General features: G+C 43.0%; 1 protein-coding gene across 2 annotated transcripts in view; it reads right to left on the reverse strand.

Moving 5' to 3' along the window:
* The window catches only part of LOC148481817 (scaffold attachment factor B2-like), a 94,583-nt gene extending 72,950 nt beyond the window's left edge, over positions 1 to 21,633 (reverse strand). For both annotated transcript variants that reach the window (XM_088452956.1, XM_088452955.1), the window contains exons 1-8: positions 21,381 to 21,633; positions 13,779 to 13,866; positions 13,175 to 13,236; positions 12,679 to 12,706; positions 11,523 to 11,979; positions 11,180 to 11,223; positions 4,356 to 4,456; positions 1,791 to 1,940 (exon numbers count right to left, since the gene is read on the reverse strand). In XM_088452956.1, the coding sequence (XP_088309082.1) occupies positions 1,791 to 1,940; positions 4,356 to 4,456; positions 11,180 to 11,223; positions 11,523 to 11,979; positions 12,679 to 12,706; positions 13,175 to 13,236; positions 13,779 to 13,866; positions 21,381 to 21,539 (1,089 nt within the window). In that variant the 5' untranslated portion in view covers positions 21,540 to 21,633. The remainder of the gene's footprint in view (positions 1 to 1,790; positions 1,941 to 4,355; positions 4,457 to 11,179; positions 11,224 to 11,522; positions 11,980 to 12,678; positions 12,707 to 13,174; positions 13,237 to 13,778; positions 13,867 to 21,380) is intronic.
* Positions 21,634 to 24,366: the final 2,733 nt, after the last annotated feature.

The raw sequence follows: 24,366 nt of genomic DNA on the forward strand, positions 1-24,366 counted from the left end.
TGCATTTAAGGCATTCCGCGCGCCGCCGCTAGCCAGCGACGCGCGGCTTACCTGAATCCCCGGCGACTCCGGCAGCAGTCCTGGGAGGTAGACAGAGTCCGGCTAGTACGGACTCTGCCCTCCCGCCGCGATCCCCAGATCAGTACTGGCGTCGCGGCGCCAGTCGGGGATCAGAGCGGCAGCGTGGGCGTCTGTACAGACAGCCCTTCGCTGCAGTCTGTAGTAAAAAGATTAAAATAAATAAAATCTAACTTAAAATAAAAAGCTTCTGGGGGCTGCTCTCGCAGCCCCCCTGCGCGGTGACCGACTCCGGCCGGGCACCAGCTTACACTGAGGTGCCTGTGGCTCGGGGGCGGGGTATAGAGGAGGACCCAAGTGCATCCTGGGAGCTAAAAGCTTAACTGTGTGGTGCCCATGGATCCTGTTCCAGCTATAACCCCAAGGTGAACCCTGTGGACCCTGAAGTAGAAAAAAGAAATATACTTCCAATAGGCAGCTGTATGTCACTGCAACTTAAACGCTGCAATTTACTGGATGGCACAAAGAAAACAAAGTGAAAATAAAAGTAAACCATAAAATAAATGCTTTGGGCAGCATAAGGCAGCCCAACTGTCTGAACAGTGATCTGACTCCTGCCAGACACAAAGCAAACAGATTTGCCTCATGCTCAGTGTATAGGGAGGGGTGGGGTGTTACCGCAGCATTCTGGGAGCTGAAAAGCTTAACTGTTTAGTGTCCGGTCCCTGTGGATTCCCATGAACCATAAAGAAGCATCCTTTTAAAAATATAATGCAACACCAGCTTAAGTGTTATGATTAAGCCCCAACGCATCTACATCTCAACAGTATACAGTAGGTTAAAAAAAAAAAAATTCGGTATGATGTAGTTTAGTAGTTATCCCCATACAGATTTTATGCTAGAGACGCAAATCCCCAAAGTACAAAACTGCCCAATCCAGCCCAGTGTCTGTACACTAGCTCTACATTTATTCTTTGTTGCAGAAAAGTGAAATTGTACAGCAGTGTGGTATATAAGTGTCATATGCTGGGCTTTGGAATTACTCTTAAACCATAAAAAGAGTCTGAAACCTATTCAGGACTAGTGTTCCCGCTAGCCTGTTTTAGCGGGGTGCGGCACCCTGGCCTCCTTCTGGAGGGCAAAAAGCACCCTGCCCTCACAGTCTGCGGGTGCAGTCTTCACCCGCGGGTCACAGTGTCCCGCGGGTGGGGAAATGTGCGGTGACCTAGTCACCGGCGAATAGATGCCGGGGCACATGCGCCCGGCATCTATTCTCCATCGGCAGTGCTTGGGGGCTGCCCGGCGTGTCTGTAAGTGCAAAGCACACCTCCAAGAGTGGCAAAAATGGGACGCGTCTTATAGACACACCCTTTTAATTGGTCACGCCCCTTTCCGTACGCGAGCACGGAAGTGCCCTCTCTAGCTCCGGCACCCTGCCTGCCATCGGAGCTAGAGTGAACACTACAGGACAGAGAAAGTTACAAAGAATAATTTCAAGGCAGAGAGTATGTGGAGTATACAGACCACTTGTGTTCAAGGCAAGCCTACTAATTGGTCAATGTTTGCCTGTTGAGACAATATCCTTTTTAACCAGACAGCCAAGGAAAAAAGAGCATAATGGAGTTAAATAAGTAAAGGACCCTTAATTTCATATCTATTATTCAGCTCAGGTGAAGCACAAATGTTAATGCAAAATGAGGTAATAGTGGATTCACTTGTCCTTTAAGGCAAGGGAATGGTTAATTTAATAAACTATGCATGTGACCACTTACCTTTTCTACTGAAATCATCCTTCCATGAAGCTCTGTCCTGTGAAGATGGCTTATGCATTTTGTTGCATCCTCTGAGGATGACATTGTTACAAATCCATAACACCGTGCGCCAGGACTACGGGCATTGGTTACCACCTTGGCACCAATAACCTTGGAGAGAGAGAAAAAAAAAAAAATGAATAGTCTTATCAACATTCACTTTTAATTGTTGGCACAATCTATAGGAACAGAGTGAATTAGGTGATCTTGTCTTGAAAAACCAATTATCTCCAAAAACTACAATGGAGTTTATAAAAGATATTCTTCAGCTAGAAACTGAACCATCTGTTATGAAAGGTTATGCTGAAAGGCAATACTTTTTAAAAACAAAATTTAATAATTTTTGATAATGTAGTTAGTGATGCATTGAAATGTATGACTGCGCTCTCATTTCACATACTGTAGTACAATAAATGTTTTATTCAAAAAGGTATGTCATGGGATAAATAATATCCCATCATAGTTGTGCAAAAAACTTGCTGCAGTACCCTTAAATTGACTAACTGGAACTAGCATGGCTACAAAGAAACCTATCCAACTTTAATGCAAAATGTACCACAACTTTAGTTTTAGTTAGTGACAAGCTGCTGAACTTGCTAACACATTAAGGAAGACTGATGCCTTACAAAAGCCAGGCCTTCTAAACTAGTCTCATACATATCTGTGTGCATGACACTACTCAAAAATTAGCAAAGCGCTCCTTAGTTGGGGTGGCATGACAAGGTTTCAGAGTGACATCCTTAAAAAGCAGGCACTTTATGATGTCACAACAGTGTCATGCGGAACTCAGACGTAAAGTGAAATACACAGTGCAGACTGCTAGACAGTCTTAAGAAAAAAAAAAAAAAAAACCCAACACCACCACCAATCAGCAGGTGGCAAATCACACACCCAATGAAATAAAGGTGCATACACGTAACGATTTTTTGAACGATTTAACTGATGTCTTTCATGCGCGTTTCCGTTTGTAGTTCATTCTGACTGACCAACTGAACAATTTTCATTAAGGGAAGTTACAAAAATAATTTGTAGTTCAAAAAATCATTCATTACACTAAAAAAAAAAAAAAAAAAACAGATAATCTGACAGAAAATAGTTCATAAAATCGTTGGTAACAAAATAGTGTGTATGCAGCTTAAATGTTCAGCAAGTGTGGTCAAAGGTTCATATAAAACAGCAAATTGCAGAACTAAAATATAACATGAAGTAGCTTAACTACTGTGAAATGTACTGCAATGTTTTCAAAGCAGAAGAACATGTTTGAAGCCTTAAAAGCATTAAAACAATATCCAATTTAAAACAGGTCAGCTCACTGGGAACAGCATAATTGGCAAACATAAGCAAAATAAGTCTAGCATACTCAGCTGTATCTTTTAGATTATACGATATTAAACTAGGGGATATGTTAAAATGCAAGAATAGAATCGGCAGATGGAACTGAGGAATAGATTCTCCCTCTTTCATACCAGCGTTGATGTTTATGCTATATAGTACATCTTCTACCCTGAATGGCACAGAGTACTTCAAAAGAAAAAGAACAGGCCCCACATTATGCGCACTTGAGACACTAGGAATCACGTTGACAGGTGTAAACTTCTTACCAATGCTCAGCAGAGTACAAGCCATGCACCTGCCGCTGTGGGTGACTTTGCCATGACGGGGAGGACTAATGCGCTGAACAAGTGCAATAAACAGGACGAGAGAAACTTTCTACTACATGGATCTCGTCAGGTACAGTGAGGGGCAGTTAGTGAAGGAGAACATGGCTACTCAGAGCTCATGTTCATATAGTGACTCTGGCTTGTGTAGAAGACAGGAGGGTGGACTATAGAGATTTAGACTGCTTGGGGATCCTCCTGTGGATTGTGTAGATAAGAAATACTCCTTAAAGATTTTAAGTACTTTCCCTCCGAAATACAACCACTGTCCTAAGGCAATGTCAAAGGAACTACAAGGGAGAATAGTCCTAAGCAAGCACTGCCAGAAGCAGATACTCCAGGATCAAGCTTACAAAGCAAAACAGACAAGCAACCACTGATAAATTTAATGCAAGTTTAAAACAGTGGCATGAGTAAGCCAGTTTCACCAAAGTCCGTTGGACGAGAACACAACACAGGATATAATTGGAGCTCCAGAACTTAAACTGTACCTCTGGACTTGCTATATTTAATGAGCAAAGAGCAGAGGTAGAACACAGCAATGAAGGAAAGTCACATCTCATTCACCATGCTCTACAGAGAAGCACAAGTTTGCAATCAACACAGGTGTGAAGTGTTTTGGCACAATCTGCAAATAGCTATAATTGAGACTAAAGCATCAGACTTATCTAGTAAATAAGTAAATGACAGTCTTCCCAGAACACCTGCCATAGAATGAATACATACTAAAATAAATAAATATATATATATATATATATATATATACACACACACACACACACACACATACACACTTATTTTGAGAGACTTGTCTCTTACGGATTGGGAGGGGGGGGAGTGGGACCAGACATACAGTAGAATACTGTACCTTTCCATACTTGCTGAAGAGGTTCTTCAAGTCTGTTGCTCTTGTGGTAGACGAAAGCCCACTTACCCACAGATTTTTACCAAGGTTGGCATCAAGTTGCCCTAATAAACAAAGTTGAGAGTTATTCATGAGGTGGATGCATTTTCATAGAGTTGTTTGTGCCACAAATTAAAGCATTAAACATGGGGGTGGCAATGACTACCAATTAACATTTGAAGGTCAAATAACATTCACAACCCAAGTATGAACACATGTAAAATTACTAACCAGAGAACATGAACTGTGCTTCAATACAAAATGATTATGCACGAGATATTCACATACAGCAGAAGACATTTTTACCAATACGTCCCTGGGAGTTATAATTTTGCTAAATACATTTTTAAAAGTATTTGTAGATATATAAAATAAAAAAAAGTACTTACAGTGGCACTGTTAAAACTTAACACCGCATGAATTGTTTCTTAAAATAAGAATATTTATACACCATTATAAAATTGATTCAGATGCAATACATTTGGTATGAAATAGGTTTACCTAGCTTTATGTTAACATGTAAGGTTTTTGTAGGACTTCCAAAAAAGTACAAAGTACATACGGTAGTATGAAGTATAAAGGAATGTATGCACCAAATATCCGTTTGTATAGTTTATAAACAAATGTAAGGGGTTTAATAGTCCTCTTGCTCTCCTCATAGTACCTGCAGGCTTGCCCTGCCATTGTGAGTGGATGACCACACTAGTAACATAGTGCCAGGAGGCAACTGGAAGGAGACATGAGGATTAATAAAAATTTTTTTTTAAAAAATGTAGTAGTTGTGAAAGTAAACTCAACTCTGCATACAGACATTGTATCTATAGTATGCTGTCCTGTGTTTATGGGAAATAGGAAAGCTCAAGTGAACCGACCAGAGTAATGCATTTTTGTTTATTTGTGAAGACATAGTCCCTGAATATCACATGCTCTATTTCTGGCCCATCAAGCAGTTTTAGGAAGTATGATAGAACACATACACCTGCAAGCACTGCTTAAGATAAATCTTCCAAAAGGAATCAATCTAGTTGTATACTAAAAATCACTTTCTATTCACATGCACTGCATCACAAATAGTGGTGTATCAAACGAAGATACATGGGGGGTTTGGGCTACAGAGAATCGTGAAAAAAAAAAAAAAAAAAAAAAAAAATATGGAGATATGTAAGAACTTACACCTTTGTTATCTTTCTACGAAGTCCATAGGGTCCACAGGGAGACCTTGGGTTATAGGTGATTGAGTCATCCAGGCACCACGCAGTAAAATTTCTCCCCCAGGATGCACTGGGTCTCCCTCCTATACCATGCCCCCGGGCCAGAGGCACCTCAGTTTCATAGCAAGCCAGGAGGATAGAAGAAGAAAGTCTGGAACACCCAAGAATCACGTTCTCACATAGATGGAAAAACGGTGACCAGAGCGAAGCCCATCCGTGCACAGGTGCGTCAGAATGGATGCCCAGAAGACTTCGTAGAAAAAGAGATAAAGGCAAGTCTCATTTTCTACTTCAGGGTCCATAGGCTCCACAGGGAGAACTTGGGGATGTCCCAAAAGCAGTCCCTTTAAGGGTGGGGATGCTCCTGTGCAGAGACAAGAATCCACCAGCCAAAAGGAAGCATCCTGAGAGGCAAAGGTATCAAATACCTCAGAAGGGTCTGGACAGAAGACCATGTGGCCGCCTTACAAAGCTAAACAGCAGAGGCGCCACAGCAAGCTGCCCACGAAGGACCCACAGACAGAGTAGAATGAGCAGTAACAGAGGGTGGCACTGGAAGGCCCTCATGAGTGTAAGCCTCAGAGTTCGCCATGTGAAGCCATCTAGCCAAAGTTTATTGGCTGGCCATCCCTTCTTGTGAGAGCCAAAGGGGACAAACAAGTAGTCAGACTTCCGAAGGGAGGTGGTACGGTCCACATAAATCCTGAGGGCACTTACCACATCCAAAGAGGCCTAACCTGCAGAGAGGTCTAGAGAATTAAAGGCAGGTACAATAATTTACTCAGTGTGGAAACTAGAAACCACCTTAAGAAGGAACCCAGGGCGAGTCCAAAGCACCACCCTGTCCTGGAGAAAGACAAGAAATGGGGATCGGCAAAAGAGGTCCCAAGTCTGACACTCATCTGGTGGAAGCAAAAGCAAACAGAAAAATAGTGGTTCTCAAATGGCTTACAGCCAAGACTGAGTCTAGGGGTTCAAAGGGAAATCCCAAGGCGCCACAGGAGGGACAAAGTGAGGCAGAATGCGAAGGACACCCGTTGGAAAATCAGAAAGGAGCAATCCATCACTGGAACCAAACTAAGAGCAGAGACATGCACCTTCAGTGAGGCAAGGCAGAGATCAAGATCCAAACGCGTCTACAGGAAAGCCAAAACTCTGGATATCCGAAATACCTGCGCGCCGTAATCCTAGCAGAGGCTGGTTAACACACTGAGCATGGAGTTAACCACAGAGCCAGAAAAACCCTTGAACCTTAGGAGGGATGTCTCAAGAGCCAAGCCGTCAAAGACAGGCGACCCAGATCCGCGTAAAGGCAAGGACCCTGAGACAACAGGTTTGGACTTGAGGCAACAGTAATGGAGTGTCTATGTAAAGACACTGAAGATCTGAGTACCAGTGACATCTGGTTCACGCTGGAGCCACCAGCAGGACAGTGCCTCCTTGTTTGAACTTCCGAAGTACTCGAGGAAGGGAGATAGGAGGAAACAGGTACGCAAACTGAAGGTCCAATTGACTGACACCGTCTACCAAGAGAGCCTTGGCGTCTCTTATCCTGGACCCGTACACTGGCAGTTTGATTGTGTCGGAAGGCCATGAGGTCCACGTCCGGAAGGCCCCACTTGTCCACTATGAGCTGAAACTTCTTGGTGAAGAGACCATTCCCCGGAATGCACGTCGGGACGGCTGCGAAAGTCTGCTTCCCAATTGAGAACTCCTGGAATGAACACCGCCGAAATGGCTGTGGGATGACCTTCCTCCCATGTCAGAATGCGTGACACCTCTGTCATTGCCACCTGAGAGTCCCTCCTTGATGGTTGACGTATGCCACGGTCGTGGCGTTGTCTGAGCTTGCACGGGCTTTCCGTGAAGTCTGGCTTGTTGCAGGGCCCTGAAGACTGCCTGAAGTTCCAATATGTTGATTGGCAGTGCAGAATCCTCTGCTGTCCACCGTCCTTGAAAGGAGTGTGGACCTATCATTGTGCCCCAAACCTGGAGACTTGCGTCTGTTGCCAGTAGGACCTAGTCCGGAATCCAAAAGGGGTGCCCCCCTGGTGAGGTGGCCCGTATGCAGCCACCAAGGAGCCAGACGCACCTCCGGAGAGAGCACCATCGTTTGTGCCTTTTTCCGATGGGGTAATCCATCCCACCTGGAGAGGTTAACACTTCTGTAGAGGCCGGGAATGAAACTGGGTATATTCCACCATGTCGAAAGTAGACACGATGGAGCCCAGTAACTGCATTGCTGAGTGAATGGACACGCTGCAACTGTGGAAGCATCTGCGTACTCACGTCTGCAAAGTGGAGATCTTGTCTGCAGTCAGAAAGCTCCTCTGCTGTTGTGAATCCAACAGAGCTCCCAGATGGAGCATCCTTTGAGATGGGATCACAGAGGACTTCTTCCAATTGATCAACCACCCGTACATCTGTAGCACAGATATTGTCAGTTGTAGGTGGTGAAGTACCTCTGGAGACCATGCCAACAGTAAGAAGTCGTACAGGAATGGCAACAGGCCGACCCCCTGCAGGCACAGATGGGCAGCCATTACCGCCATAAATTTGGTAAACACCCAAGGTGCAGTAGAGAGGCCAAACGGTAGAGCCCGAAACTGGATGTGATGTTGTAGTACAGCAAACCTGAGAAAACGCTGGTGAGCCGAAGTAATTGAAATATGCAGGTATGCATCCTGAATATCCAGCGACACCATAAATTCCCCAGGTTCCATAGCCAGTATAATTGAGCTTTAGGGTTTCCATCTTGAAACAGAGGTACCCTGAGGAATTTGTTCAGGGATTTAAGATTGAGGATAAGTCGGTGGGATCTGTTCGGTCTTTGAACCAGAAAGACTGGAATAACTGGACCGGTACAATGACCTCTGCCTGAAGCAAGGATTGTACTGCCTTCTGAATTTCTAAGGTCTTCTCCTTGTTTGACAGAAGGCCTGTGCAGAAAAACTGATGGGGAGGTCTTCGACAGAAGGAGAGGGCGTATCCGTGAGACCACTTCTCTTACCAGTATTGGGAGAACTGTAGTCTACCTCCCACTCTGGGATCCCCCAAGGGGAGGCCAGCCCCATCAGGCTAAGGGGTTGTAGTCAGGCTTGGCAGCCGGACGTCTCGCAATCCAAGATTGCTTCTTGGGCTTGGCAGTCTTCTTGGTGACTGACGGCCTAGGGAAGGACTGAGCTTTAACCTTACCTGGGGCCAGTTAGGTCAGAAAGGACGAGATCTAGGAGGGAGTAGGGGCAGATAAGCAGATTTAGCAGCTGCCAACATATCTACAATTTTATCCAAATCAGGGCCAAACCAAAAAAAAAAAAACTTTACCGTTATAAAGGTAAACACTAAGCCCTTCTTGGAGTCTGCATCTGCCCTCCAAGAGCGTAGCCACAGGGAGCGGCGAGCCGCAATGGAAATCCTAGCATTCAATAGGCTGACATCCAAGGCAGCCTCGTTAATATAGGTAGCTGAATCTCGAAGGTTGCCCACTAGATTCAACTGCTCTCTAGTAGCATCCGAGGACAAGTACCCTTCAAGGGTGTTTGTCCAAAGTTCCATAGCTCTCTAGCTACCCAGCAGATAGCCATGGCTGGTCTGCACGCAGCACCTGAAGGAGTAAATGGATATCAGGCAAACCTCCACCTTCCATGTTGTCCTTAAAGGATACTACAGATAGGATGGCATAGGTAGGGTCGCGCTTTTAACCAAGCGCGCCGCATGGTGAAGTACCCCATTTTGTAAAATAGTCCTCAGCAAAAGGAGAAGCATAAATCAGGCGTCCTTGCGGCTGGTAACGCTTTCCAGGTATTTCCATGCCACCTCCAGGTGGTTTACCAGCTGATCAGATTAAGGAAATACAACAGCGGTCACCTTTATGTCCTTGAAATTGGCATATTTGGACTTAGGTGCTGGAGTTTCGTCCTCCCCTATGGCAAAGGCTGCACAGACAGCTTGAATCAGACCTGGAATATAGATCTTTGACTTAGGATCTGCCTCTCGTGCAGAGGGTTCAGAGTCAGTCATCTTGGAGCACCCCATCAGACGATAGGTCAATCATATTGATTAGACAGATGACGGCAAAATTCTTTTAGCCGGTCTAATCCCCTGCCCCATATCCGTAAGGTTCTGCACCGTAGTGGAAAGCGTATTAACACAAGGAGGATTAGATACAACTTGCATGGGTGCAACCAGCTGAAGCAGGCTCTGAGAGGGCATAAGCTGCTTCTGCGTGAACCCCAGCAGAGTAAATAGGGACTGCCAAACGTCCCGATATAAGCAATTAGTGCTTGCGCAAAGCACACCCAAGGCGCCTCCTGCAGAGTGGATGAGATAGTAGAGGAATCCTGTAGGGGCATAGAACCTCAGACATAACCCCTCAAGCACCATGTCTCCCACACCTAATCCTGCAGCACACCTTTTACATGACAGCAGGTCTGGAGCAAAACTTGGCATATCACCCTCACTACCAGACATGGTGGAGAGAATATCTCTATACGATCCACCACAAAGGATAATAAAACTGTGAGGCTCAATATGCACCCTAACACTTGCATTAGGGCTCTGTGAAAAAAGGAACAGGGAAAGTAAAATGGCTGACAGATGAAAAAAGAAACTCGACAGCGCTAGCATAAAGTCATATACAATGCACAAATGGCACTACTAATCAACTACACAGACTCAGTGTCCGGTAGGGTATAGTGTTACATATGCTGACCACCTGAAGGAGAAGTATGTAGGGGTGACCAGAACACCGCACGTGATCTGCGATGCAGCCAAGGAGAAAATGGCCAGAGACCTCTGAGGGAGCGGTTCCAGAGGAGAGCTGCCACAGCCTAGCCAGACCGCGGTAGAAAGGTGCGCTGTGCAGCGGGGAGGAGCCGGCTGATAAACAGGGAAGGCTGCCTCCCCTGGTCTCTCGGAACTATTTCCAGCCTATGTCCCTGTTGGCCAAGTGGAAGTGCCTGCTCCACTTGCTGCCATCCCCAGCCCTGGGAGAAAATGCTGTGTCTCAGCGGGTCACTGCTCGCGGTGACCTGTCGCAGTTCAGAGATCCTCCAGGGTCTTCGCTAGCCAAGACCCCGGAGGCCCACAGGCAGCGCGGACATCCCCTGGACTGTCCAAACTTGAAGAAAGCTTGCAAAAATAAAATCTTCAGGAGTTGAATAACAGCCCCCACCGCGTCAGAGACCCAACGAAACTGAGGTGCCTCTGGGCCGGGGTATAGGAGGCAGACCCAGTGCATCCTGGGTGAAAAATTTTACTGCGTGGTGTTCGGATGACTCCTTCACCACTTATACCCCAAGTTCCCCCTGTGGACCCTGAAGTAGATAAGTTCATAGTATTTTTGTTCAGGATGCTCTGCTCTTATAAGGCAGTGGAGCCATGATTTAAGAGAACAGAAATGGTCACAATACAATTAAAGGAGGGAGCATAAAGGAGGGAGCATAGTAGATTGTGTTCTTTAACACATACCTGATGCACACAAAAATTAAAAAAAATTGTCAAAAACCTAAAAAGGTCCTTTTAAATACAAACTAAACTGCATTTGAACAATGCGATTATGTTTAATATACAACATACCTTTCTCATCTTTCGCGATGTTTTTATCAGCTTCTTCAGTCGAACTAAATAAAAGGTCAAAGTTAGTGAACAATTTAGAGATTTTACAGGTTTTCAATACCTACCGTTTCATAATTGCTCAAAAATGTTTGGAAGAAATTACATGCAAAGTATATTCACAGTATACTTGATAACTAGATTTTGAATCTAAAATCAAAAGTGAAAAGAAAATTCAAAAAACCTACCAAGAGTTACTACAGAAAAGACTGCCAAAGAAAACCATATTGTAACCATATTTTATAATGCCTCTAAAAGAAAAAATGAAAGGAAAAATATCTTGTCGAATACTTAGAAAACAACAAACCTCATTTTCTGATCGTCCTCTTTTGCAGAGGACTCTCTAGTGGCCGAAGTTTCTTCCTCTGTGCCTTCATTTTTTTTTGCTCCATCATCATCAAGTGGTTTGTCTTCACATTCCAGGTTTTCGCCAATACTTGATTGTTTTCGGCTACTCTGACCACTTGTATTATCTACATCTACCATTTCAAAGTCAGTGTCCTTTTTTGTGCTCTGTTCTTTAGACTCCCTACCACCTAAAGGTTTAGTGTCTTCAGCTTCACACTCTTGATTAGATTCTCCATCTAAATCTAACGTGCTGTCTGCAGATTCGATTGTCACAAAAACCTCTTCCTCGTCCTTGGTCTTTTCTGATTCAACACAACTGTCATCTTGATTAACTGACTCCTCCCCTTCCGGAGCCTCTTCTTTAAGCTGTTCAGATTTATCACTTTCCCCCAATATGTCGAGCACTTTCTCATTTTCTATAGATTTAATAGGAATAGAACGGCAAAATTTAATTACCAGGGAAAAAACAAAATCACAAAAACGCGGAACTGGCATGGCTGCCGAATTAGAAAGCTACACAGAGATTGGAAATTTATATTACGTAATGTGTATATACTGAGCTGAAAGTATGAAAGATTAAACAGTGAACGCCGACTACACTAAAAACGCTGCAAACACGGCAATCGCTTAAGCTTCGTGGTGTCTTGAATAAAACAGAGCTTGATCTCATATGAATGTTCTGTCTTCTTGTAGACTTCAGTTTGTCCATGAATTTACTGTAGAATTTTATTGAGAAAGGTCATTCCAATTTCTGAGAAATCCATATTCAGTAATCTTCCAGCGATCCGTAATGCAAGAAACGCAACGCATTAATCATGTTCCAAAGGAAAAAGACTGGTCCTTCAAGAATTTTGTCTTCTTGCATCTGATGCTTTACTTTCAATGTTAATTGTGATGCACAGATAAACCAATCATCTGTTTTCTTTATCGCCAGATTTATGTAATTCAAATGTCTTATCTATGCAAGTTTTTAAGCAGACACGATAAATTGCACAGATCTGGCAATCTACTTTTCCAATCTCTGTGGCCCATGCCTCAAATTTGTTGGGCACGTGGAGATATACCATCACAACTAAAGAATGAGATTACGATTATATTACTAATCTAGACAATACCTTGTTCCAAACTTGCTTCCTCAATTTCCTGCGAGAAAAGAAAAAATGGTCTCATTACTGGAAATGAGAACTGAACACAAACATTCCCAACACAGATTCAAAACTAAATCCCTCTATGGCAGCAGCAAAAAAAAAAAAAGGGGGTGGGGCAGCAGATGGTTAGTGCACATTTCTTAGTAGACATAGCATTTGCCCAGCCATATTTTGTGAGTTTATGGTTTTCTAAAGTGATGGGAGCTATTCACAGTTTGTGAGAAAAGCCCTGCAACAGCCACAACCCTGCTCCTAAATGCATGGGATCATCAATGTAGTTTAGGCACCCAGCCTCAAAGTCCTACTTTAGTCGAATTTCTGCTCGCACATCAGGCGGACGCAAGCATAAACCCGCGATAAGTGCAACCTTGGGGCAAGCAGTCCCAAAACAAATGAATAGCTCCTGGTCACTTTAGATGGGAGACCAAACAGCCCCCCCTAAGACATCTAAACAATTTTTTACCTGGCTATCGCCCGAATCCTCCTCCAGCCCGTTATCTTCAGCCTCTTCCTCTTGCTTTCGAACTATTTAAGAGAATAAAACAACCAAATGAAAGCAAAGTGATTCCTGATGGTTTAGAAGTGCACTGGTTACAACTGTTCTAACAAATAGAGACAAAAAGGAGAACATTAAACCAGGCCAGAAATGTTGGAATAGAAAACCACAAATACTATTCTATATATTACTCTTTACCTAGGTAGTAAACATTTGTAAAGCAATAGACCAAACATAACCAAACGACAATTTGGGGGGGAATTCAATTGTTGCTCTGATCGGGCGTCCATTAGTTTTGAAGCGCCCAAAAGCACCGGGTTTAGCTGCCACAAAGTTGCTAAACCCATCTAAAGTCTGTGTTAGTCCAAATAATGGACTTATCGAACGTTTCTGCTTACTACCTCAGGTGGCTACGAGCAGAAATGCGTGCAGCCACAGTTATGGGTGCCCAAATGACAGAACAATTGAATTGCCGTCAGTGGACACCATCTAGTGGTGGGCATGAGATAATCAATTCCCCCTGTGTCCAATACACTAAAACAAATCATGATAAACGTTTAATTTTGCACACCTCTTCCACTTCTCTTCGGAGTCTTTTTGCTAGGTGTATCCGGCGTCACTTGCATCTCCTCTGGATTTCCACCCTCTTCCTCAACAGCCTTTAAGAGAAATTATAAGCCAGAGAGTTAGAGAAGCCCAATTAAAAAGGGTTTATAAAATCCTTTTACAATTGAAGTTGCTGTATTAATAAAAACTTTTAAAAAAAAACATGCCAGATTTATAAAAGCACAATAAACTATAAAGTTAAATCAGTGCAAACAGACTTATCATAGATCAGAGGTTCCCAAACGCAATCCTCAATGCTCCCCAACAGTTCAAGTTTTAGAGATATCCATGGTTGAGCACAGGTGGATAAATCATTGACTGAGGTACTAATTAGGTCAAATGTGCTCAACCATGGATATCTCTAAAACCTGAACTGTTGGGGAGCCTTGAGGACCATGTTTGGCAACCTCTGCCAAAGGATACAATCCAACTCAACTCTAAAAGGCACACATCCACTAGACAATTAGATTGAGCGATTGAACGACATAGTTAGATAATTGTTCGATAATCACTTGAAAATCATTGGTCATTTAGACATCCATCATCGTACAAATATGTTGTACAACCTGACGATATCGTCAGGTTCAACATGTTTGCAGGTGATTGATGTCCCTTAACTGCTCGTTTAGTGAAGGAACATCACAGACAGAAAAGACTGCACGAATACAATTTCGTAACCGTGCAGTCTTTTGTCTGTCATCTAGTGGATGTGTGCCTTTAGTTTTATCTTCTAGACAAAAAAAAAATATATACATACATACACAATTACACGTATTTATTAAGCAGAAGTGATACTGCTGGCGAGAGGTTAATTCAGTCACAGGGTATCATCATGAACACAATGTGGACGAGTTCTGCTTGTTCATGGTTTAATCAAAAGTCAGCTTAAAGCAGTCCTTAATTAAAATTAATTTCCTTCTGTACCTATTGCACATGATGCAAACATGTACAACATTATGAAGATTCAGTATCAGAAATAGATGTGCAATCTCTGTAGAGGACTGCACTTTTGATAGGGTTGCGATTAAACCAAGTACTGTTTATGTGAGTGGGACAGCAGGGACAAGCAAAAGAACTATGGGGCCCATGTATTATTAATCTATGTACTACCAGGAACTCTCAGGGATAGCAGTTGCGGTAACCACTGTCATCACTAGTTATATCCAAGGCATTGGAGAAGTCTTTCACTGAAGTGAAAGTTTTCTCTGGGGGAAGCTGACACTGCGCATCTGCACAGCATCAGCTTCTGAGACTGGCCAGGTGCTGCTGGGGAAAGATCGAAAGATCTCTCTTCTGCCCCTGGATCTCCCATAGTCAGACAACATGGTGTAAACTACTGATGCTAAACTCTGAAAAGCTTTGCTTTTTGGAGTTTAGTACGTAGGGGTCAGACCGTAGTCACTTTTGATAATGGGGACTGCGATCTGGAGTTGTAATTTGCACTTTGCAAGAGATTTCTGTGAAATCTCCTCCAATGTGCCATTAGTACATAGGATCGATACATAAAATCATGCAGAAACTGCAGTTTCTGCATAGTATGTAAAAAAAAATGAAAAATGGCTCGATACATAGGCCCCTATGTTCAGAAGGATTGGACAAAATGTACTTCACATGATCCCGGCAATAAAAATGTGAACAGTTCACATGTTGATTCTGAAAATATACATTGACCTTCTGCATATCAGGCTTGGGGCCATATTCAATTAGTAGCGAAAACTGCTGTTTTTCGCCCCAAAAAAAAAAAAAAAAAACTGGAGAAAAAAAATTTTTTTTTGCAAAATCCCTATTTTTGGCTAAAATCTTTCAGAATACTCTGGACATCTCCCCCTAATGATAAATTACAGCAAAAAAAAAAATAATAATAATTGTTTACTGTGCCAATAAATAACCGTGCAAATTATGGGTGACTTTTTTTACGGTTTTTTATTTTCGTGTAAAAAACGCAATTTTACTTGCACCCATTTTAATGCGCCCTCAATTTTACGTGGAAAAGTAATTTCCAGGGGAAAAAAAATAGCTATCATTTTCAATGATTTTTTATTTGGCGCAGTCGTTTTTCGCCAAAGTACATAACTTACGAAAATTGTTGGGGGTAATCATTACGGGGTGTCCAAGATTAAAGAAGGTATTTTTGAATGCCTTCAGCTTGAAAAAAAAAAAAAAAATTTAAAAAGATTTGGAGACTGAAGGATAGTTGAATGAAGTTGAGAAAGCTACATGGCAGAGTTTGATAACTTTCTGCACACTGTTTGGGGAAATCACAAAACCAAACTTTAATTAAAATATCAAACAAACAATGGGGCCAATTCCATTCAGCACAATGTGACGCAATGCCCAGCTGCACACATATTGGTCATATACGGTAGTTAGGGAAAACATTGCAAGTATTGCAATGCTGGCGGGCACAACGTGCCTTTCCAGAATAGTACATAGGGGACAATTCAATTCAACGCAAATTGAATAGCACAGGGAAAAAGCTCCCGGAGCTATTCAATTCAGCGTGCTGTTATGTTGGACAAATGCCCGTTCTTGCACTTTAAACATGGCATTTAGTCGCAAAACTGGACATTCTCCGACTAAACAGCCTGGCGCAATGCAGTTTCCGCTGTGCTAAGGGCAGGAAACCATCATTGCACCAGGAGTTGTGTCTGATTTTTGCATGCACCCCAGGAAGCGTGAGAAGAAGAAAGTCGGGTTTAACAGCGCTCTGAATTGAATAGCTCCGGCAGCTCATTCCCGGCATTATTCAATTTGCGTTGAATTTAATAGAGCCCATCCCGTCTAAATTAATTCCTCCACAGCTACTAGACAAACTATAAGTTTGTCTTAGATTTTAATAAGTACATACAGTACCAGTCAAAAGTGTGGACACCTCATTCAATTGTTTTTGTTTATTTAAATTATTTTCAACATACAGGTTGAGTCTACCATATGCAAAATTCTTGGGACCAGGGGTATTTTGGATATCGGAATATTCCGCATTTTGGAATATTTGCATATCAATGATATGGACCCAAATATACAAATAGAATGCATTTATGTGTTATATACACCTTATACACAAAGCTGGCAGGTAATTCTATACAATATTTTCAATAATTGTGCTCAAAGATTGTGTACAGAAATGAATTTGTGTTTCATATACACATTATACCACATAGCCTGTAGGTAATTTAATACATTTTTAATAATTTGTGCCTTAGACAAAGTTTGTGTACATTGAACCATCAAAAATCAAGGGTTTCATTATCTCAGTCATGCCAAAAATATGGGATATGGGAGACTCAACCTGTAGTAGATTAAAACTGAAGACATCAAAACTATGAAAGAACACATATGAAATTAAGTTGTAAACAAAAAAAAAAAAAAAAAAAAAAAAAGTGTTACACAAATCAAAATATTTATATTTTAGATTCCTCAAAGTAGCCCCCTTTGGCCTTGATGACAGCTTTGCACACTCTTGGCATTCTCTCAATCAGCTTCATGAGGTAGTCTCTTGGAATGGATTTGAATTAACAGGTGTGCCTAGTCAAGAGTCAATATGTGGAATTACTTGCCTTCTTAATGTGTTTGAGACCATCAGTTGTGTTGTGCAGAGGTAGGGTTAGTACACAGTGGACACCACTATTTGACTACTGTTGTAATCCATATTATGGCACCAACCACTCAACTCAGTAAAGAGAAACGACAGTCCATCATTACTTTAAGACATGAAGGCAAGTCCATACGGAACATTTCAAGAACTTTGAATATATCCTCAAGTGCAGTTGCAAAAACCAAACGCTATGATGAAACTGGCTCTCATGGGGACCGCCCCAGGTAAGGAAGACCAAGAGTTACCTCTGCTGCAGAGGATAAGTTCATTAGTTACCAGCCTCAGAAAACACTACTTAACAGCACCTCAGAAACCACCTTCACAGAGTTCAAGTACCAGACAAATCTCAACATCAACTGTTCAGAAGAGACTGCGTGAATCAGGCCTTCATGGTCATATTGCTGTGAAGAAGCAACTACTGAGGATGAACAACAAGAAGAAAATTGTTTGGGCTAAGAAACACACAAGGAATGGACACTAGACCAGTGGAAATCTGTACTTTGGTCTGGAGTCCAAATTCGAGATTTTTGGTTCCAACCGCTGTGTCTTTGTGAAATGCAGAGGTGAGCGGATGGTTTCTGCATGTGTGGTTCCCACTGTGAAGCATGGAGGAGATGGTGTGGGCTTGCTTTGCTGGTGACACGGTTTGTGATTTATTCAAACTTCAAGGCACACCAGCATGGCTACCACAGCATTCTGCAGCACCATGTCATCCCATCTGGTCTGCGCTTACTGGGACCATCATTTGTTTTTCAACAAGACAATGACCCCAAACACACCTCCAGGCTATGCAGGGGCTACTTGACCAAGAAGGAAAGTGATGGAGCGCTGCGTCAGATGACCTGGCCTCCACAATCACACAACCTAAACCCAATTGAGCTGGTTTGGGACGAGTTGAACCACAGAGTGAAGGAAAAGCAGCCAACAAGTGCTCAGCACCTCTGGTAACTCCTTCAAGACTGTTGGAAAACCATTCCAGGAGACTACCTCATGAAGCGGATTGAGAGAATGCCAAGAGTGTGCAAAGCTGTCAAAGCAAAAGGGGGCTACATTGCGGAATCTAAAATATAAAACATTTTGATTTGTTTAACCCTTTTTTGTTTACAACATAATTCCATATGTGTTATGTTATAGTGCCGACGCCTTCAATATTAATCTATGTTGAAAACAATGAAAATAACAAAAACCATTGAATGAGAAGGTGTCCAAACTTTTGACTGGTACTGTATATGAATTTTTAAAAAAATGAGTTGCATGTCATACAAAACCCTTACCTGAAAAAGCCTTCCGCAAAAAAAAAAATATAAAGTATTTTCAGCACTAAATTTTTTGTTTCTTCCCAGTATGGATCTGTGAGAACTCATCACAATAATTTCAATGGTCCCAAACTGTCAGTAGTTAATGGCACATGCTAACTGAATATTTAAGAATAAGCTAATGCATTGCTCTCACAAAATGTGGCAATTAAATTAGGGTGAGTTTGTGGATGCAAGTTTGTTTCATGAGACACGCATACATTGCATGAACGCACGCACTTGAGACAAGACATCCATTTACAGATGTGGCCTCAGATATAGCCACGCAAATGAGTCTTATTCGCACAGATCTGCGAATAGGTAGCACAAGCAGCTTGTGCTGATTAAATTTGCAGCATGTCTATATTCCATGAGTGACTGCGAGTGTATCTGCATGCAAAATGCTACGTTACAGTGTCAACGGCTGTAACATTGTTTTGCATGCCAATACACCAGCAGTCGCTCAAAGAACATAGACATGCTGCATATCATTTTAATTAGAGGCGACGCAAATGAAAGTAAAAAGTTGCACAAAAAGACGTTTGGCGCTTCAGTCACACGGAGCTTGCGCGTTGTGTAGCGCCCAGAGAATAGATATGGGCACATCTGTAGGAAGGTCAATTTGTGGTGAGGGTGTGCAACATTTCATGCACTTTTGAGGTAGCATGTAGAAAAGTGGGGAATCTATCCTGGACCCCACAAAATGTAATCAGAAATAGCAGGACCATAGAGAAGGTTGTTAGTGGCCATAAGGAAAATACTGGAGGTTCTTAACTTACAAGGCAAAGTAAATCAGCCTGCAAGGTCGCACTACATGTGACAATGAGACCCAGGCTTTAGAAGAGGTTTGTTACTGGCCACAGGTGCAGGACATCCTCAGGAACCACCGGCAGTGATGCTGTAGTATGACTGCCATCACTACTGCCGGAATCGTGTAACAGAATGCCGAGCAAACTGCATTCTGGAGCGTATGCACAGGGGATCAAAGTGATCCGCTGTGTTGGGGTATATGCTCATGGGGGTGGGTGACTCCCTTGTGGGGATCTAGCATCAGTGGAGATGGGGGTAAAACCATATGAAGCTTGTGGGGGGGGGGGGGGGGAAGGTTCAAAAATAGTGTTTACTGGTCACAGGGTAGGAGGAGAAGGAGGTGGTGCAAACAGAGGCTTTTTACAGGTGGGGTCAGTTTATAAATAATTTTGCTAATATTGCTACAATGTGCTGGAGGGAATATCCCCTTTTTTTCCTGTGGTTCAGTGTAAACCCCGCTCTTTACAAGCACCTGGGCAATATCATTAAGCTGATGTGAGCGACCACCATACTTTCTATTTTCAGCTTATAAAGCAGGAATTTGTTTACTAGTAAGGGCAAGATTCAATTAGACGAGAAAAGCCAAAATCTGCTAAAAAGTTCGCCAATTGCCGCTTTTCGCCTGTTTGCATCTTCTTTAAATTCAATTCCAGGACATTTTCACATAAGCGAAAACTCAATGCACTGAAATAGGCGGAAAAGTTTCTACAATGAATGGCAGACGGGAAAAAGTGCAAGAAGACATCAGTCAAAAAAATAAAAAATTACCTAACACCCCAAAAAGGGGGTGTCATTTTTGGGGCAAAAATTAAGGTGGGGAACAAGGATAAAAATTGCATAAAAGGTATCTTGCGGGGGCTGTATGGATGGGGCAGGTGTTTTTAGGATTGCAGGTGCATGCAGCAGGTGAATTTTTCACATTGCCAATGTGAAAGGGGGAGGGGGGTTAGTTATTTTATAACATGGGCCTATGGAAAGTAAAAAGTGGGGCTGCAAAATACCTTTTAAAAACAATTTTAAGACTTTAAACAAATTAAAAAACATTAGTTTTGGGAGTATTAATGGTGGAAAATGATAGCAAGCTTTATTCAGGAATGTAAAGTCTTTCCAACATTTTGGGGTAAACAAAAAAAAGTCTAGAAATTTCAGTGTTTTCATAAATTGAGAAAAGTAGAACATTTATGTTATTTAAACCCATGCAAGCGCATTATTCTTCATTGGAAGAGGTATACAAGAGGTTGTGTACTGTGGCCCAACATTTTTACCTTAAAATAAAGCATTTCCCTGCCTGAAGGGGGCGTGCACAATAAAAAAACACGACTGTCCACTGAAAAATCTATGTGCATTTGGTGGAACTGAATTGCAAGTTTAATTCGCAGCGAGGGTTTCCCCGTGAGAATGTTTTTGGAGGACCCAACTCGCATTGACCCAATTAATGGAGATAATTAGCTAATCTGAATTTCCTTACTGCTGGATCAAATGCTTGCGAGTGCACATAGGGTTTGGTGAGCATCCATCCATAAGCACCAATTAGCCTACAACTGCAGAGTTACATGCCTGCCACAGGGAACACACACACATCTGGGCAATAAACACAAATTCGGTCCCCTTATGCGGAAGGCCGCTTCTGTTGCCCGCACGGCGGCACCAGCACCCCTCTCACCGACAAAAGATCAGTCCCCAGTACCAGCACCTGACTAGGCGGGATGGGGGCAGCCGATGTTTCTGCAAACAAAAGGTACCCATCACACAGAACGATCCCCGGGTGTCTCCCCCTCATCCCCTTCCACGGCGACCTGCCCTCATCACTCCACCCCTCACCCATCCTGCCCGCATGCATGCATGGCCAGGACGGGCGCAGCCTCACCTTCTTCAGCCTCTCCATGAGTGCACTCTTGTTCCCGCCGGTGTCCAGGTTCCGCCTCTTCAGCTCGGCCTTCAGGTCAATCACCCGCAGCTCGCTGAGCTTCTTGGTCTCGGCCTCGGTGCTGGCGCCCGAATCCGCGGGAGGCTGACTGTCCGCCATGCTAGTCCGGGGAAACTGCGTAACCGCCGCTGTACACACACACACACGACGCGACCGCCGCCCGTAGTCACAACGAACTACAAAATGGATGCGGCGCCTGCTCAGAGCAATATCAGGCGGGCGGCGTAACGTGCGTAAAATAAAGAGGCGTGGCCTACTCATCATCACGCATGCGCACTTGCACGGTATGTAAAACGCGTGCGCGCGCGTTATTTTTTTGTGAGAGAGGGTGAGAGTGAAGCTAGCCATACACGGTGCGATTAAAGAGAGCTATTTCTCACATGCCGGTTTCGGTATTTAACCGGCTGTGAAATGTAGTACTGCAGGGAAAGGACAGGCTCCTTTCACACGGCACGGTCACCGTGCTATAGCTGGAAAAAACTACTATGCAGGATGGTGCCCTGCCGTCCCTGAACGCCAGTAGTGTGAAGGAAACAATGTTTCCTTTCACACACACTGGCTTCTGCCGGCCGCATGTGCAGCAGCAGCAGCTGTGCATGCCCAATAGGGGGAAAAAAAAACCACTTTAAAAAGTGGCTCAAAGCCGTTGCTTATGAACGGCACAGAGTGCCAGAAAAAAGCCATCCGCTACCAGCCTGTTCTTGCCTGACCGGCCAAAGCCGTCATTTGTGAAATAGCTCAGAGAGCTATTTCACACATGCTGGTTTTGACCGGACGGCAAAAAAACGCCCGGTATTTAACCGGCTGTGAAATATAGTACTGCAGGGATGGCACGGCACCGTCCTGCATAGTAGTTTTTTCCGGCTATAACACGGCGGCCGTGCCGTGTGAAAGGAGCCTGTCCTTTCCCTGCAGTACTATATTTCACAGCCGGTTAAAATCTGGTAACGTATAGGAGTAAATGATGATCAGAAATTTGCTCCTACATGCCAGGTAACAGATGAAAATGGTCTATATGGGAAAGATTTCTGGACTGCACACCCTGTACTATATATATAATGGGAGGTGCTACCTGATGAGATTAATTGCAGGCACAAAAACAGACAAATCTCAGGTGCACAACTCCAAATTATTAATAATATATAAATGCAATAGAATTTTGCAATCAATAGAGGTTTTTAGCATAATCTTGGCCAAGGTTATGGGCCTACCCACCACATCCAGGTAACCTCTTTCCCATATACTTCATTTAATGTGCTTTTTTGCACACCTGAGGGAAAGGAGATGCTATCAGTTTGGATTAGCATCCCTACCTTATTGGTTTAAAAGCATGGAGTCTGGTAATGTATATGCACCCTGGTATTAGGCACAATTCTAGGTAAGTCCTACAAGTTTTATATACTGTAGTGCAACTTTGGTTCATTTTTAGGGCGTGGGTCCCCCTGGTTTGCTTTGGTTGATCTGTTTCAGGGCACCGCATTATAACACATTTTTCTTTTATAACACATATTAACCCTTCACTGTTTATTATACATGTACCTCACTTTTTTATTTTCATTCTTTATATGCAGCTGTGGCTGCTCTTAACTATCTCTTTTACACTGCACTTTTCTTACCATGGCGGTGCCCTGGGGCGGTTTAGCTGGGCCAGTTTGGGGGTGTCCTGCGCTCTGGATTTGAATCGTAGTATGTTAGGGACCTACCCTAAAGAGGTTACCTGGATGTGGTGGGTAGGCCCATAACCTTGGCCAAGATTATGCTAAAAACCTCTATTGATTGCAAAATTCTATTGCATTTATATATTATTAATAGTTGTGCACCTGAGATTTGTCTGTTTTTGTAGATGAAAATGGTCATCAGACAAGTTTGTTAAATGTTTGACCTAAACAATTTGTTCAAACAACAGTTTTTGACCATTTTCTGGCATTTGGGAGAAAATTGCTGATTGTTCTTTGCTTTCATACCTTACCAGATTTTCATTCAAACCAATCAACTACAGTCAGGTGCATAAATATTGGGACATTGACAGAATTTTCAGCCTAATGATGGCTTGCTTCACTGATAGTGACAGCTCTTTGGATCTCATATTGAGAGTCGACAGCAACTGATTCCAAATGCAAATGTCACACCTAGAATCAACTCCAGACCTTTTCCCTGCTTAATTGATAATGAAATAACGAGGGAATAGCCCACACCTGTCCATGAAATAGCTTTTAAATTGATAGTCCCATTATTTTTGGCCCCTTAAAAAGTGGGAGGCACATATAGAAACCGTTGTAATTCCTACACCGTTCATCTGATTTGGATGTAATTACCCTCAAATTAAATCTGAAAGTCTGCAGTTAAAGCACATCTTGTTTGTTTCATTTCAAAGCCATTGTGGTGGTGAATAGAGGCCAAAATATGAAAATTCTGTCAATGTCCCAATATTTATGCACTTGACTGTAGATCACAAGCTTACAGTGTAAAAAATGCTTCACCTGCACTCAGGGTACTGGTGATTGGTGATCTGTGAACTTCTCTGTTACTTTGGTCAGCCGATCATCAGGATTCTGCTCTGTGACCCCCGGTAAGCCTCACTACTCCAGTGACTGTTTGCTGTGGCATCCTTCCAGGCTCCAAACTGTGTTCTCTATCTGTGACTCTCTCCCGTGTTACCTCCTAGAGCTTTCCTGCCTCTGGATCTCCAGTGTTACTTCTGCGTCTGGATCTCCAAGTAATATCTCACAGAGCTATCTTGCGTCTGGATCTCCAGCATTGTACATAGTGCTCATCTGAGTATTATCCTCCAGAGTTATTTTACAGTTTCTTTCTCCTGTGTTCATCACCAAAACTATTCCTTAGCAACATTCTCCAATATTTCCTCTGGTGATTTTCCATCATTACCTTGTTCCTGTCACTCAGTCTCATCGCTAATTCCCAGGTA

This window comes from Taudactylus pleione, unplaced genomic scaffold (assembly GCF_031769625.1).
Source record: "Taudactylus pleione unplaced genomic scaffold, aTauple2 ptg000560l, whole genome shotgun sequence".
NCBI classification, from domain to species: Eukaryota; Metazoa; Chordata; class Amphibia; order Anura; family Myobatrachidae; genus Taudactylus; species Taudactylus pleione.